This window comes from Perognathus longimembris, chromosome 9, assembly GCF_023159225.1.
Source record: "Perognathus longimembris pacificus isolate PPM17 chromosome 9, ASM2315922v1, whole genome shotgun sequence".
Lineage (NCBI taxonomy): Eukaryota > Metazoa > Chordata > Mammalia > Rodentia > Heteromyidae > Perognathus > Perognathus longimembris.
The window spans coordinates 16309025-16327002 of NC_063169.1; the positions used below are offsets into that span (position 1 = coordinate 16309025).

At 33.9% G+C, this 17978-nt stretch overlaps 1 protein-coding gene across 3 annotated transcripts in view; it reads right to left on the reverse strand.

The window, feature by feature from the left end:
• Nucleotides 1–17978, reverse strand: part of Grik2 (glutamate ionotropic receptor kainate type subunit 2) — a 533318-nt gene that overhangs the window by 173497 nt on the left and 341843 nt on the right. For all 3 annotated transcript variants that reach the window (XM_048353764.1, XM_048353765.1, XM_048353766.1), the window contains exons 8-10: nt 12215–12358; nt 8515–8622; nt 912–1025 (exon numbers count right to left, since the gene is read on the reverse strand). In XM_048353764.1, the coding sequence (XP_048209721.1) occupies nt 912–1025; nt 8515–8622; nt 12215–12358 (366 nt within the window). The remainder of the gene's footprint in view (nt 1–911; nt 1026–8514; nt 8623–12214; nt 12359–17978) is intronic.

Sequence of the window (17978 nt, forward strand, 5' to 3'; positions counted from 1 at the left end):
AAAATCTTTAAATCAATAGATTTTCTTTGGACACTTCTAGTTTTGACAACCCTTTGTTACTAAAAGTATAATATTATAAATTTCTCCCAGCTTGGTTTGTCACTGTAAATCAGTCTCACAGTTATAGAAATATGAAACATTTGTAGTGATTTGTTGCATGTTCATTTGACACTTGGGTAGTCTAAGAATGAGCTTTGATAAACTTCTATAGCTAGAAAGTACTGAAAAAATGTATGAGTTCTTTGCGTATCCTAAAACTAAAATCTCATTTTATAAGCAACATAAGGGACCATTACTTTGTAATCTAATTAAAGTATATAATTACACAGGGGTAAAAATATCTCAAGTATCAATAATGATTTAATTATTTTACGATAGCAGTATTTCTGCCTTCCAAAAGCACTTATCTGATTTTACAAGGGAGACTAGTGAAGTATAAATTATTCTCCAAACTAAGAACAGTGAAAGTGAAGGGAAGGATAAAATCAATATTCAAAAACAAATATTATAGCCCCTGAAATATATTTGCAAGAAAGGAACAGGAATCAAATTTACATCTGTCTCTTTATTGAACTATAGCTATACATCTACATGTTGATAATTCAAATCTTGCTTTGCAATTTCTTTGATAGTGGCTAATTCTATTGAAATGTAAAGAAATTCTAGTAGTATCTGAAACTATTAATAATCAATATAAACATCTTGAACTTTAATATAACTTACATTATCCAAGATTAACAAAATTAAACTTTGACTAAATTACCATTGACTAGTCTGTTATTCAGTAATTGCTAAATAACTTCAAAATGCATTACATTCTATTCATTACTGTTTCAATTATAATGTCTTTTTCTTTCTATGTGGATGGGAATCTACATTTGTCTGAAAATAATGGAAAAACAAATACTTACCAAAATGGTGGTAACAATCAAAGAACGATTAGATAAGGAGTCTGTGATATTGGCTGGTTTCCCCTTTTGACTTTCAGTCATATTCAGGCCACTGGCTGGATCCCAAGTTCCAATCTATAAAATAGCATATGTACTTTGTCAATTCTCCATCAGATTCCTGAGAGCAAATACTGCAGGAGAAAGTTAAGACTGTCAGCACTTATTATTCACCTCTGCTGCATTACCTGCTGTCGTTAAAGGCTGCTTGTTTTAAGCATGATTCACTGCTCTGTGAAGTGTGTCCAGTGAAGTGTGACACTGAAGAACAAAATGAGCCACAGCTCTCTGCCAGAGTCAGCGAGAGTTTAATTTTCCATTCAAACTTCCATTTACTAAGATAAACCACATCCAATGATACTTTGATACTGACTAGAAACTCATAAATAAGGTATACCTTTTAATGTAATGGATCTATCATATACCCTCATTACGAAGAAAGTAAGCCGTATTACACAGACCAGCCTAAAAGACAGCAAAACCTGCCAAGCTACAGAGAAGAATTAACAAATATCCTGTGGAGCCTCCTATCCAGGAAAACCATTCTTGGAATTTTCTTTGTAAATTAAAAAAAAATGCCCCTTTGTATATTTTAAAATAATACCCCAAATAAATGTATAGGACAATCATATAGATAATTCATTCTCATATTTCCTCCTGTATTGTAATAGAAATTTTAATGAAAGTGATACTTTGTGATATATGAGGCCATAAACATGATTAGATCTAATGAGGTCAGACATGTTATGCCCATTCCACTCAGTGGCTGGGTGCTAAAAGACAGGCTACTAGGCAGACATATGAGGACAGACTCACACCAAATACATCATTAGGCTAGTTTACAGAAGCTACACTACTGGACTCTCTATGCCCATCATTACCAGAGAAGATAAGCTGAAACAAAATGGAAAGCCATGTTTGGTTTCTTTTTTTGCCCTCACTTACCAAACCTGGAAGTCATAAGTAACGAAACTTGTCTGCCATACTCCCCTAGCCATTTATTCAACTTACTAATAGGAAATAAAACTTATAGTTTACCTTCAAGGAAGAAGGTTGCATACAAATTAAGTCATTTTGAAAGTGACACTGATTCACCATTTATTTTTTGTTCTACTTATCAAAGGTGCTAAGTTTTTATCACTGTATCTTACTTATACAAATATTAGTATCTTTGTATTTTCCTTGAATTTTGGTATATTTACTCAGTTGGTCCCCTTTTCATTTGTATGAACTTCTCAGTAAACTATTTACACAACTGTTTTCCTTTCATTGAAGAATTATAAAATTACAAATACTAGAAATTCTGCTGATTACCAGAGGAGAGATATGTCATTATACTGTTTGTGTAAAGGAACCTCCACCTATACTTTTGCAAGAAAACTTTACTTGTACAAGAGACTCAAAATTCATGTATAATTATTGGGCATCTTAAAAACTTCTCTTGCTGAGTTAATTTTCCTTATAACTATGAAGATATCTAACATTTGTGTTAATGAAAGAAAAGTCAAATCTTTTAGTAGTTTATAGACATGTATTTTGTACATTCTACCACCCTACGTATTAATTCACAGTTTTATTAATTTGAGTGTGGGCATTTAAACACTGATTCCCCATTTGGTTATTTGTTTCAAATATCCTGGATTATCTCTCTTCTTCAAAAAACTAATGATAAAGGTAAAATCTTTAAAGCCATGTGATCATTTTCGGGCTTATTGGTTGCAATGAAATTCTGTTGATATTTTGGAAGTGCTGGCTTTAAAACATAATCTTCCTAATGTCCACTCTTCAAAAAGCTGCATATTTATTTATGTATTTTTATTTTTTTGGTCGGTGTGGGACTTGAACTCAGGGCCTGGGTACTGCCTTGATCTCTTTTGCTGAAGGCTAGTGCTCTACTAATTTGGACCACAGAGCCACTTCTGGTTTTTGAGTAGTCAATTGGAGATAAGAGTATCATGGGGACTTTTCTGCCAGGGCTAGATTTGAACTGTGATCCTCAGATCTCAGCCTTCTGAGTATCTGGGATTACAAGCGAGCATCACTGGTGCAGATATACAGTTTTAAAATAATATTTTTTATTCTCGTTGAGTGGCTGTACAAAGGAGTTGCAGTTCAAAAAAGCAATTTATAAATACAGTTTATGTGGATCAATGTCACCCCTTTCATCATTCACACCCATCCCTCTGAACTCACCCCTATGCTGCAGATGTTTTTGTTATTAAGCTACATAAAGAAAGCATAAATAAATAAATGAATGAATGAAATATTGTGTCAAAGCCTTCTTTCATTTGAACTCTGGCTTTTACAATCTTTTCTAATATTTAATGTTCCTAAACATGATTGGAAGCTGTCTAATATTTGTTTTAGAATGGCAATAATAGCATTCTCTATTTACATCTTTTAAATCTCAGTGATAATGGATGCATATATTATTTATATGTATGAGTACTTATATATGTATACAGACATGTTTTATGTGATGAATACGTATATCATATATATACAAACATTCCTAATATATGTTATATAGCCCATTGTATTAACATTAAAATGTAATGGAGTGAAAATTATATCTGGGGACTGTTTTATACTCATCTCCTGATTAAGAGTTTCTGGTATTTTTCTTTTTTTTTAATTTGTCTTATTTATTGTCTAAGTGATGTACAGAGAGGTACATTTTCATACGTTAGGTTTCTTTTGTAGCTTTTCTTTCACTTTCAAATAAACTTACTTTATCTTAAAACAATTGCAATTATTTTTACCTATTGCAGATGACTCTACTAATTCTACTCTATATTAAGTGGACATAAATCTACTGTGTTTGACTCTGATATAAAGGAAGGAAACATATCAAAATCTTTCTATATCCTGATTTCATTTAGCTTGAAAGAAAATGCCCTGTGGGTTGAGATTTTGTCATCATTTTATCCTAAAGTTTTTGCATATACAGCTTCTAAAGCACAATATACACAGTTCCTCTTTACACTTTGTTACGTAATATGTTATTTTCCTAATCTTAGAACAGCACTTATATTTTTACTTTTAATTTTTATGAGAAAATCAGTCCTAGCGTAAGATACAGAAATGTTAACTATTGATCAATAATATGATGCTTTCCACTTCTTTCCAAATGTAGAAAGTAGAGTATTACAGTTTTCCTGAATCACTTTATGTTACTCTATTTTCTAAATATTATACTCTGTATAATAAATATTTTCCTGTCACCATATTATCCAAGTATCTTGATCCTACTTCAAAACATATGTTCAAAACTCTCTACATAGCTGTGGATAGCCACTAACTGTACTTTCATATAGTAAAACATATATGTGCTTTGCTGTTCCAAGTGTTACATTATATTTAAATTGTTTTTTTTTCTTTCTCTATTTTCCACTTAGATATCTAATGGGTTGAGACATTGGCTTAGCCATCTTATTCTCTCAAAGATTTTTTTTTTTGGGGGGTGGCCAGTCCTGGGCCTTGGACTCAGGGCCCGAGCACCGTCCCTGGCTTCTTCCCGCTCAAGGCTAGCACTCTGCCACTTGAGCCACAGCGCCGCTTCTGGCCGTTTTCTGTATATGTGGTGCTGGGGAATTGAACCTAGGGCCTCGTGTATCCGAGGCAGGCACTCTTGCCACTAGGCTATATCCCCAGCCCCTCTCTCAAAGATTTTTAATGTGGGGCTTCCTAGAAACATTGTATATTAGAACTCTGAATACATTTGTTAGATGTTATATTCCTCATCTCAGAATGATATGCATTGTCATGAATTAAAATTATATTTTGGTTATAACATTGTTCTATTATTCCCTAAACACATTAATAAGGATATCACAAATATTTGAACTATAAATAATAAATATGCTAGCAGTATTTGCTGAGTGTACTGAATAAATGCATAGAATATGTAAGTGTATTACCGCCTGTTAGAACTTGTGTTTTTTTTTAGGTTGATATTTCAATATTATTCACTCATTCATTCAACAATTGTTAAACATATATATGTAACTATTCTTTTTCTTCATTTATTTTGCATTTTGTTCAAGACACCTTTGTAAGTTATTGTTTGTGGCAGTACCCCACATCCACTTACTATAATTTTATATTTGGTCCTAAGCTATATTCAAAGCATGTCTTATACATAATAAGTATACTTAAGTCCTTATATTTAGTAATGCTTCATTTTTTTATTTCTCACAAATAGTTAAATTCTTATAATTTTGTTTGCTGTTTTCCTTTGGATTCTTTTTACTAGGTATGGGTGTATACCATAAGCTTTCAGAATTATTTCTCTGCTACTTACTTCAGTGATTGATTCATTCATTAATTAGCTAATTAATTCTGTTTGATGAAATTTTTCTCAGCTCACAAAATTGTGCTAACAAAATATAGCATAGATTTCCTTTTTTGTGACTCATATTACTTCATGATATTAAGGGACTCTTTCTGATCCCCTCAAGATATGTGTTTGCTTCATGTGTAATTTGAATCTTATCATATCTTCTAAAGGTGCAGTCTACATACATCTCTACTTGCCTATGGAAGTAATAATCTGCTTGACAAGAATACCAGAAATTTTCTCGTCGATATATGAATAAAATAAATGTTCTCATTTAGGCTCAAAAATATTAGTTGTACAAGATGTCAAACTTATTTAAAGTTAAGAAGCAATTTAACCTTATCTGCTTGAAATTGGTGCAATGGGATCTACTAAGATGCTTTTTACATTACCAAACTGACTTTCACACACACATAAAAGTGAAATGAATGTTGGTGTATGTGAAAAGATTTTATTGCAAATTTACCTAGGGATGAAGCTATAGCTCAGTGGAAGAGCTCTTCTGTAGCCTCTCCTAGGCTCACATGGTCATTGTTTTTATTTAATATTGTTTTTAATGTACTCTGTAAAATTATTTCTTTTTTCTTCTGTTCATCTTCCCTATGATTTAGCCCCTGTTATCACTGTATTTGATTCTGGTATGCTGGGTATTTTATGCATATTTGTCTGAATTGGGGAAGGGAAGAAGAAGATAAAAATGGAGAGACAAAGGGTAAAAGGCAAACTGATGCAACAGCAATACTTACAAGACAATAAGCTGTAAATCAACTGTACAACTTGGGGGGGGGTTGGAGAGGAGGGAATATGGGAGAAAAATGAGGGAGGGTAACAAGTTGGACAAGAAATGTGCTTACTATCTAACTTATAGAACTATAACCCCTCTGTACTTCACCTTGGCAAGAAAAAGAAAAAGAAAAGAAAAAATAGGCATATATATCACATATGAGCACAGAAGCATTTTCTCCAGAAAGGGCTCAATAGTGATGAGGAGCCACAGTACAACCATGAATATGAAGGTTGTTTTGGTTTTTATTTCTGTGTGTTGTTGGATTTTTCCCTCACTTTTAAATTTTGAATCAATGAGTTCAGTAATCTCAACAATGACAATGCAGAAATATCCAACTATGGAACATACTCCATGGATAAAAATGTAATTCTAATTTGGTTGTTTTAATGCCCTGTTTAGTGTATATGTTTTAATTCGTATTGAAAACTTAAAAGAAAACAAATCAAAATATAGTATTGTCAGATGGGCCAAATAAGAAATTGTGTGGCTCAAAACATACAATTGTAGACTTTCAAATAAGGCAATCTCATTTTTTTCAAAAGAAATACATCATCCAAAATGTATATGCAAAGTATTTTATCGTCTTAAAACTTTAACATTACTATGCAAAATAGAATTATGAGCAAAATGACACCAAAATACCTGCATAGTTCTGAGTCAAGAAGTGTGATGGAATTTTATGTTAGACAAATTGTATGGCCAACCAAAGACACTGCTCTTGGATAGAACCTAGGCTATAATATCGCTTTTTGTTTTTAAGAAAATGAAACATTTATGAGTAGCTTAAAGATTATTAGACAGCATCAGTGTGAACACTGCTTTCCTACAGGAAGGCCAAAGAAATCTCAGATTCTGAGAATGTTGGGCTTCATCATTGTCACAGGACTGAAGTTTTGAACCAAATGCCACTAAGAGGAAAAGATTTAAAACTGCTGTGCATCAGATGTCAAGAAATCTATTAAATAAGAAGCTCTCACTTATCTGTGTGGATTTTTAGGTTTAGATAAATTTTTACAGCTGCAAATCCAATCATCCACTTTTTCCACCCATAAGAACAGGATTCCACAGGCAAAGTAAAGTTCAATAACAAAGATTTCTGTAGCAATAAAAACACAAAAGTTCTACAAAAATATTTTGCCTAGTTAAGTCCCTTCTGGTAACAGTCTCCTCTCAGACAAATGAGCCAGTACTTTTTGTGGACTGTCATACTTCCTGCATTCAGTCTCCCTTTGAATCTCAGCTTCAGTCTTTGATGAAAGCTAGTTCCTTTCTCCCCACCAGTTTTTTGTTTCCAACAGTAAGCTATGAATAACAACTTCTGTTTGTTCACATTTGGGTGGATTTTGTCTAGTCCTATACCAGAAACTTATAAGAAGAAAAAGAAAAATTCATGAACAGAGCAATGTAACAATTCCTGTTCTTTGAAGTAACAATACATAATTATGTTTTAAATGGTACCATACAGATGGTTGGGTTTGACATTAGTGTGATGCACATTTTCCTGAGTATAGACATAACTGCAATATCATCCTGAACTTGGAAATCTTTTCTTTCTATAAGCTTTAACCCATAGTCCCAGCAGCCCAGAGATTTCTTGTATATTGTTTTTGTTCTGTGCCATGTCAGAGATATGCAGCAAAGAAGTAAACAATGAATAAAATGTGCTACTGGAAAATAACTGAATAAGTCAACACTAGATTAAGCCCATTACATGAAGTATATTTCTGTCTCACATCTTGTCCCTCCATCGTTACGAAGAATCATAATGGTCCTGCATTCACTAGTCAATAAATATTTCTTGAGAATATACTTTGTCCTCAACTCTTTGCTAGGGCAAAATCATTAAATCATGAAAAATAAGTCATATTTTTCCATCGAATAAGATTGATTGATTATTTTATTCTTAAGATAATATTTCAGAAAAAAATGAGTAAAAGTCTGTTCTTAAATTCTGCAAGACTTTCTTCTTTGTAGAATCAAGTAAATTAATCCAGTGTGGTGTATACTTTACTTTATGAAGCATTAACTTAGATGTTTCTCTGGAATATGACTCAGTAATGGAAGCATACTTGATTTTATGTAACTAAGTAGGAAAGCCCACAAGAAAGTGAAAGCTAAATATACAAAGAAACCCTATTGAACTAAATATTTTCTAATTATTACATGAAATGTTAAGGCTAATGAAGATATGCAATATAATTATGTGTTGCTAGTCAAGATTATACACATATATAAATAAACTATTCCCAATGTGTTAGGACACCTTATTCTTGAAGCTTTTGCCAACTCATATTTAATACAACAAGTTGAAATTTCATATTGCAGAATTACTCAGTGAAATTAAATGTCAATGAAATGTGTCAACTGCGATTTTTCTATCGTATACTTTAACTTACATTTCACTTAATAATTAAAGCAAGTAAGTTGAAGAAGTCAAGTACCTTTTCTAGACCTTCTTCTTTGAGACTGATCACATCCAAATCAAAATCTGTTCGTAAGCCATTGGTTTTGTTGAAAGTAATTCTGCCTGTGAGACCTTCCCAATGAGCCTATAGGAAAAGGAAAATTAAAAAAAAATCAAATTTAAGTGAAAAAATACAATTAAATGCTTTTCTGCAAATACTTGGGAAAATGCTATCTTCATTTTTCCATAAAGTTATATTGTTATATTTTCTTTTGAAATTTGGAGGCCATCTTTTCTAAATAACATATCTTGGATTCACTATGAAATATGTTGTAACTTTTCATTGTATACAATTTTTCTTTCCAGGTATAATGGTTCCTATGAGAAATTTAATGATAAATAAACTCGGAAGTATTTAGCCAGAAGCATTTAGTCTCTCATTATGAGATAGTGACTATCTCATTGTATATTTTACAGGGAGTGGTTAGCGAACAGCACCTCTGAAGTTAAAATAATAGGAAATTTACAATGGTAGGAAAAGAATGAGTACACTGAAAGGAGTTAGATATGAAAAACCATTTTTACTTCTTTAATTACATAATTTCCCCCTGAGTAATTAACTTCTCTCATATGTTACTTCCTCCTAAGACACGCAGGAATATATCATAATTATTTCTTATCAAGCAATATTTAGCTTTTGATGTAGAATAACACGGGCAGTTAATAATATAGCTAATAATAACTCCAGGGTAAGCAAATATGTGAACTTACTTTTTGGCAATAGAGTGTTTTGAACCCAGGACCTCTCATGTGGTAGTAGGCACTTTGTGCCTTGAGCCATGCCGCCAGCCCTTTCTGATTGATTGATTGATTGATTGATTTTTATTTATTTATTTTTTGGCCAGTCCTGGGGCTTTGGACACTGTCCCTGGCTTCTTTTTGCTCAAGGCTAGCACTCTGCCACTTGAGCCACAGCGCCCCCTCTGGACATTTTCTGTATATGTGGTGCTGGGGAATTGAACCCAGGACCTCATGTATAGGAGGCAAGCACTCTTGCCACTAGGCCATATCCCCAGCCCACTGATTTATTTATTTTTAAGAACACTCCTCTTGTGTCCCCATGAGGCTTAGATTGAGATTTCTTTTTATTCTTACCTAGTTGGGATGACAGGTATGAACAAACATAGTTTTGATTGAAATTTTTTTATTGGAATCTCACCAACTGTTTACCTGGGCTGACTTTAAACTGTGATACCTCAATCTCTGCTAAATGAAGTACAGTCAGCAGCCAATGAACAAACTTGGACTTTTTTTTTTTTTTCAGTTGTGGGGCTTGAGCTCTGTGGCCTTGGCTCTGTCCTTGAGCTCTTTTGCTCAAAGCTAGCACTCTACCACAGGGCCACTTCTGGTTTTCTGGTGGTTAACTGGAGCTGAGAATTTCAAGGACTTTCATACCTGGGCTGTCATTAAACCACAATCCTTAGATCTCAGCCTCCTGAGTAGCTAGGCTTACAGGCATGAGCCACTGGTGCCCAGCATTTTCTTTTTAACATTAAATTTGTTTCTGTTCTCTTGGTTGCATAAGAAAAGTTAGATGTTTCCCTTGATTTGCCCTTGGGAAATAACTTGGAAAAACTCACAACTATAGTGTTTAAATAAAATACATGTAAGATTAACAGGTCAATCTGAATACTTAAAGGTAATACTTGAATAATGTTTACTTATAAATATCATTATTGAAATGCTTCTTAGCCTCCTGTGTATTTCTTATTTATTAACATGCAGGATTTAAAAGAGTTAAGTGAATTAATTATAAGTAAAATAGAAAAAGTATTGTCATCTTTAGGCATATTACAATCTGCTCTCAGTAAAGTTAACATTTGTTAACTACTTTAAGAGTTATATTTTTATCCAACTTTATCACAAGAGAAAATTTTAGGTGGTTAGCAAAACAACAAAGTAAAAAGTGACAATATGAAATGGACAAAACAATCCAAATATACAGGATTAAAGAACACAACAGGTGAAACAATACAAGTAATAAAGTCCTATCAGAAATTGAATATTTAACTTTTGGACAACCAGTGCAGCAAAGACAGGATGAAGGAAACCCAATATAGAAGATCACAGTTGGAGACATGCCAGCTACTCAGAAGAAACAGCCTTTTTCTGGTATTGAGTGAAATCTCTCCTGTTGGTCCTCTTAAAGGAAACCCAGGGTGGTTTAATGGACAAACTTCTCAGTTACACCCTATGATAAATACAAGGGAGGAGGAGAATGCCATACAAATGTTTCTTTTAGGACTCTTTGACACACATCATAGTCTCAGCGTTCAAGTGCTGAGTTCAGAAAAATTGATTTTTTTCAGCTCCTGAGACTTGTGATCTATGTCACAGCTCTGTGGTGCCGGGTTTCAAGCCAGAAGTCGATGGAGAGTGTGGAGTAGCTAATAAACTCAGGTTCTTTGGGGAGCATCAACTTGCCTATTTAAGAGTGTGGTCAAGAGTTAGACAAGGAAACTTTGTTGATAACTCTCACAAAGGACCTAGAGGTTCTTGTTCCTGACCTCGTTAGGACTTTTATTTCCATGAGAATCGTGTATTACAAACCTGATGATTTATTTGCAGCAAATAAAGAAAAAAATTTTATGTGGTAATAATCTTATGTGATTTTTTAAAGATTAAGAATCAGTTAAAATTTCATCTATGCAAAGCACAAGAGTGTAAGAAAGGCCTTTATTTATATGACACAAGGCAAATAATGAGCACTGTGGCTCCCACCTGTAATCCTAACTACTCAGGAGGCTGAAATGTAAAGATTGTACTTTGAAGTCAGCCAAGGAAGAAAAATCTGTGAGACTCTTATCTTCAATTAATCACCAAAAACAAAGAGAAAGAAACAAATATACATGTTCATGTATGTGTAATCTTTTTGTTTTCACTTTAGGCTTGCTTAGTCTATTAAAAAAAAAAAAGTAGTCATGGGGCTGGGAATTTAGCCTAGTGGTAGAGTGCTTGTCTGTGAAGCCCTGTGTTCGACTTTTTAGCACCACATATACAGAAAAAGCTGGAAGGAGCACTGTGACTCAAGTGGTAGAGTGCTAGTCCTGAGCAAAAGAAGCCAAGGACAGTGCCCAGGCCTTGATTTCAAGCCCCTGGACTGGTAACAACAACAAAAACCCAATTAGTCAGAAATGATATATGGTCAAATGAATGATTACATTATTTGATATTATGTGATGTTTCTACTTCATTGAATACATGTTTTCATTTTTTTGTTAGCAGATCATGTAAATGTAATTACTGGATATTATATTTGAAGACACTAGGTCATGTTATCTGCATTTTAAGCCTCATACATTTCATAACATTATGATGTTAAAATACATTTGTGAATGCATCTATGTTGAAATGCATTTGTTTCTTGCTTAATATACTCTTTACACTGCAATTCTACTATCATTATATAAAAATCTATATATCGCTATAAAACAATATACAAAAATTTATAGAAGGAAAAGCTAATGGTATCATAAATCATTTTTTAATCATTCACCAACTTTCCTATGTTCGTGCCTATTTCATTTCCTATTGCTTGGTTAAAAAAAATTCTTGTGGTGGAGGGAATGAAAGTTTGATGTAAAAGATAGAAAGTCATCTTGATGGGTGCAGGCAATACTTTCAGCTCACTCAGGGGAAGGGCAGACATGGGAGACAGAGTTCCTCCCCTGACTTACCTCTTTGATTAGGCTCATGAAGCGGGTGCCAAAGCGCCAGGGTTTGTGTCGATTGCACTGTAAGGAACTGACTGTCATCTGGGGAAACTGCTGGACTGCCACGGATACAACATGCACAGCATCATACATTAGCGCAGCATCCGTCTGAAAGCCAAAAGAAAGAACAAATCGATTGGCTACACACATGGAACCTGGGGCAGGTGGTCTGAACTTGAAGAGAAGGACAAGGTGAGGGAAACATGTATGTGGTCTTTCTTAAAGTATTAGAAAACATTTTGTCCCACATGTTGTGTTTCCTTCTTTTACCTGGGACATTGCGATTAAATAACCACACCAATTCTATTAAAATACTTTTTAACTTTTATTAAAATACCCATTTCCTGCTGCTTAATTTGCTTGGCTTCAACCTAGTCTTTCTAAAAGATTAAACTCTTTGAGTTCTCCATAGAATATTTTGAACTTCAGTTAATTTATTTGTAACCACTTGCCTACCACCCAATGTGTTTATTTATAGATTTATAGGTACAATCTACCCCAAATGAAGAAAACCATGCATATGTTTATCTTTGAGTCTGGTTTACTTCACTTACTATAATTTTTTTCCAAGCCTTTCCATTTCCTTTTTCCTTAGGAATAGTACAATATCATTCTAGTCATTCATTTTTCCTCCTCCTCCTCCTCCTCCTCCTCCTTCTCTCTGTCTCTCTCTCTCTACACACACACACACACACAAACACACACACACAGAATTCCTAGCATTTTGAATGACTGCACAGATCCCATAAGGAATCCAATAACTAAGTGGTTTTCTTGTACAGTAGGAAAAAAAGAAAGAGGTTTTCAAGGCTATTCACTCCAAAGGCTTAAAGGCATAAGCCCTAATCATTTCTTCAACTCTATTTCTGAAATACGCAGTCTCAGCAATGGTGTTTGTTTTGAATCTCAATACCTGCATTAATCCCTTTTCAAGAAAACAAGCTTAATCCTTAGTGCTATTTTCTTCCCTCAAAATTTCCATATCAATACAAGTTCATTTGGCTTCTCCAATAAAAAGAATAGGAACTCCACTGAGCTGCACCTGCTTAAATGACCAACTAAGTTAGAGGTTCAGTGATTTAAAAAAAAAAAGTTTACAAGTCTTAACAAAGCAGAGGCTAAGTTACTGTCCTGTGCTCTGGTGAATGTACTCTATTTGATACATCTATGACCAGTTCAGTGCTTCACTCACAAGGCTCATGAACTTTGAGCTATCAATTTAAGATGCTTCAGAATAAAAACATATATTTCTGCTTCCTATTGAGACAATTAGTGAGCTGTTAAATGAATTTAAAAAATGAACTAGATCCCTATAGATTTCAGTGGGTAGTTTCCATGCAAATGGATCCTAAGTAGTTTTATCCTTTTGATTTGGATGATAGCTTAAGCACACAAAGCACCAGCAGAACACCACAGCAAAAACATAGCAGAGTTCTTGTTTTTGAGAAGTACAGACTCAGATTCTTCACTTCTTTTTAGAAGTGTCAGACTGATTAATTTTGCTGCACCAGATAGCTTAGCTGCACAGTGAAACAAGGAGTTAGTGTAGTTGATACAAACCATGAGTCTGAGGATTGGGCTAATAATTGTCTTCGGTATGAATTAACACTCAATAAACACATTTAATATATCATACCTACAGTCACAAAAACAGTTACCAAATTGTAAGAGATATATGTTCATGTCAAAATAAAACAATTTTTTTAATATATGCTGTGCTTAAAAAGTTAGAGAAGCTCTTTTGGGTACTGTTTAAAGGAATATGAAAGACACTATTACTCTATCACCACAAAAGAATCATTAGGATATACCTATTCTTTCTACCTTGTCATTCCTCTTTCTGGAATTTGTCCTAAGAAACACAGGATGAAAACAACTGATATCTACATTAGTCATTTTTAACAATATTATTTTTTAAATTGTAACTATATCACTATCTTTTGATAAAACTAAAAGTTAATAATATACTGGAAACTATACAACTAAGAGAAATTGAAAAACAATCAAAATGGACCTAGGTAGAATTAAAAAGTAAAGTAAGAAAGCTCTTTAAACAGTAAAAATGAGACACAGGATTACATGATAAAAAAAATATGTAATACAACAAGAGCAGTACTAAAAGAAAAAGAAGCAAGATATAATATATGAAATAGTGCTCTGCCTAAGAAACTGGAACAATAAAAATAAATAGATATAAAGGATGGAAAAATATCCACTTATTCCAAAATTGCTAAAAATTCAATAAATAGAACTTGAGGGGAAAGGGGTAAAAATGTAGAGCAGTGTAGCTCACTGAACACTGATGAAAATGAACTATACAACTCCTGGGTAGAGATAAGAGGGAGGGAATGAGAGAGAATGAGAGAACAAAAGACCCTGTACAAAGGAAATATACTCATTATCTGAACATGTAATTATAATCCCTCTTTACATCACCTCTATAGTAACAATAAAGTAAATTAATAAAAAATACAATAAAATGAATAAATAAGATGCAGTGAATGATGAGAAATTACTATGATTAAACATATGCTAAATAGTTGATAACATGCAGGAAATGGATTATATCCTGGCTACATGGACCTTAACAACACTGAAGTTGAGGAAACAAAAACTGAAAGGACCAATGATGACTAGTAACAATATTCAATCAGTAATAAAAATTTTCCACCAAAGAAAAACTCAGAGCCAGCTGTCTTCATTGCAAGTTTATCATCATATTTAAAGAAGGAGGAAAATTGTCTAAGTCAATACTCAAAGGCCATCATTCCCTGATACCAAAACCAGACAAGAACAAGAAAAAAACCTGAATATCCTTGATTAATATAAATGCAAAACTCCTCAAGAAAATACTAGTAATGGCATGGTGAAAATATTATTGCACTTGATACAGAGGGGTTTGTGTCCAGGATATAATGAGGGTTATATGTACACAAATGAATAAACATATTATACAGATAGAATTAGGTACAGAAATCATATGATCTTTGCAGTACCTGCAGATAAAGCATTTGATAAAATTCAACATCATTTCATGATAAAATATCTTACCAATTTTCTATAGAAGAAATATTTAATCATCATACTAAAGCCATTTGTCCCAAGTCAATAGTTCATATCCTGAGAAGGGAATAGGTAAAGATTTTTTTTTTTGGTTAACATTCCAAACATGTATAACCAATGAACATGGCCTAGATTGGTTTTATTGGTATTCACTTCAGTAACTTGAATCCACAGATATAAGTAGTATATAACCAGAGAGTTACAAGTAAACACAGATTATACATGAAAATTTTGGTTCACAAAGGTCACATGTGCAGGTACATGAATTAGAAGTGTGCGTCTAGAATTATGGCCAAACTGCAAAAAATGTAAAATTACATCTTGAAAATATGAAGAGATGGTTTACACACACTTCAGAAATAAAATGTTGCTTATGCCAGAGATGTATGACAGCTAAAGGATTCAAGTGACAAGCAGTAAGATCTCAAGAAATTAATACTAAAGAATAGCAGCCCCACTTTTGGGTATCTATCCAAAAGACCACAAACAAAATCACAGTAATGCCACCAGCACAACAATGTTCATTGCAGCACAATTTGTCATAGCGAGAAACTGGAACCAGCCCAGATGCCTCTCAGTAGACGAATGGATCAGGAAAATGTGGTACATATACACAATGGAATTTTATGCCTCTATCAGAAAGAATGACATTGCCCCATTTGTAAGGAAATGGAAGGACTTGGAAAAAATTATACTAAGTGAAGTGAGCCAGACCCAAAGAAACATGGACTCTATGGTCTCCCTTATTGGGAATAATTAGTACAGGTTTAGGCAAGTCATAGCAGAGCATCACAAGGCCCAATAGCTATACCCTTATGAACACATAAGATGATGCTAAGTGAAATGAACTCCATGTTATGGAAACAGTTGTAACTACTATCAACATCCTATGTGTATCTGTAGCTATTATTGATGATGTTCTTATATCACCTTCCTGTGGTTGTACCTACACTATCTCTGTAATCTTATCTGAGTATATTGGAAACCGTGTATACTGGTATTGGAAGTAGGAAATTGAAAGGGAATACCAAATTTGAGAGACACAGGGTAAAAAAAGACAAACAACTACAAAAGCAATACTTGCAAAACTGTTTGGTGTAAGTGAACTGAACACCTCCGTTGGGGGGCTGGAAGGGAAAGGGGGAGGAGAGAGGGGGGTATGAGGGGCAAGGTAACAAACTGCACAAGAAATGTATCCAGTGCCTAACATATGAAACTGTAACCTTTCTGTATATCAGTTTGATAACAAAAATTTGAAAATTTGAAAATTTGAAAAATTTGAAAAAAAAAAAAGAATTTTGTCTCCAAAATCTGCAATAAAAAGGGTGCCTACTTGGGCTACTTTTTGCTGGTCTGGATAAAAGTCTGGAAGTCCTAGACAGAGCAATCAGGCAAGGAAAAGAAATAAAGGACACTTGATTAGAGAAAAAGTCACAATGTTATTCTTTAGAGATGATCTAACCTTATACATTAGAAACTCCAAAAATGCTATCATGACAAACCGATTAGAATTAATAAACCGATTCAGTAAACAGCACACCATAACATCAACACAGAAACAAATCACATTGCTATAGAGCATATGGAATTATTGGAAACAACAACAAAAAAGAAAGCAATGTTACTTAAAGCAGCTCCATAAAATAAAATAATTAGAAATATGTTTAAATAAAGAGGACAAGATCTCTGAAGTGTAACTATCACAGACTGAATGAAGAAATTGAAGATCAGCATACAAAGAAATGGGAAGACAACTGGTGTTTATAAAGTAAGGAGGTCACATCTTGGCCATATGGTGAATTGTAGGGTCTGGTGTTTTGTCTTTATGGTAGAGGAAGGGAAGTCTCACCTCCAGGTGATGGAGGTGCCTGAATCCCTGTAGACAGGGGTTGGCACTTGGCTTATAGGTTACTGAATTTGTTAGTCCAGGGCCTGGGACTGGGAGCTCCCTGTGGACCTGACCATATTTAGGCACACACCAGCTCAGGCGGCATTATGCCATGCCCCACGTTTCCATGATTGAGTCCTGTGTCCTGTCTCTAGTCTCATCTCTGTTCACCAAGGCATCCCAATTCAGGTCTCCACTGGAGCTGAGTTGGTTTGTTGGTATTATTTTTGTTCTTTCTTTCCTCTATGGCCCGTTTCCTAACAGAGTTAAGTGTGTTCATAGGCTACAGGACTTTATAGCAACTGGCTGCCTACAGACTGCTAGAATTCTAATAAAGACTCCAAGATTCAATCCTTCAGAATGTGGCTTCTCTGAGAATTTACCTTATAACATTTGTGAATTGGAAAAATGAGTACTACTGTAATGTCTAGACTACCTAATGTGGTTTAGGAATTCAAGGAATCCCTATCAAAATGCCAAAAACTTTCTTGACAGAGCTAGGAAGAACAATGCTAAACTTGGTATAAAAACACATAAAGTAGAAAAAACTCAAGTAGCCAAAACAATATAGATGAGAAGAATAGAAACTTCAAACTGTAAGCAATATAAATCAAAATAGCCTGATAGTATCATAAAAATAGCCATACAGTTCAATAGTACAGACTAGAGAACATATACATGAACTGATACATCAGAGACAACTGATTCACAACAATAGTTTTAAGAATATGCAATAGAGAAAGAAGTTTTTCAATCTATGGTATATTGATCTACATA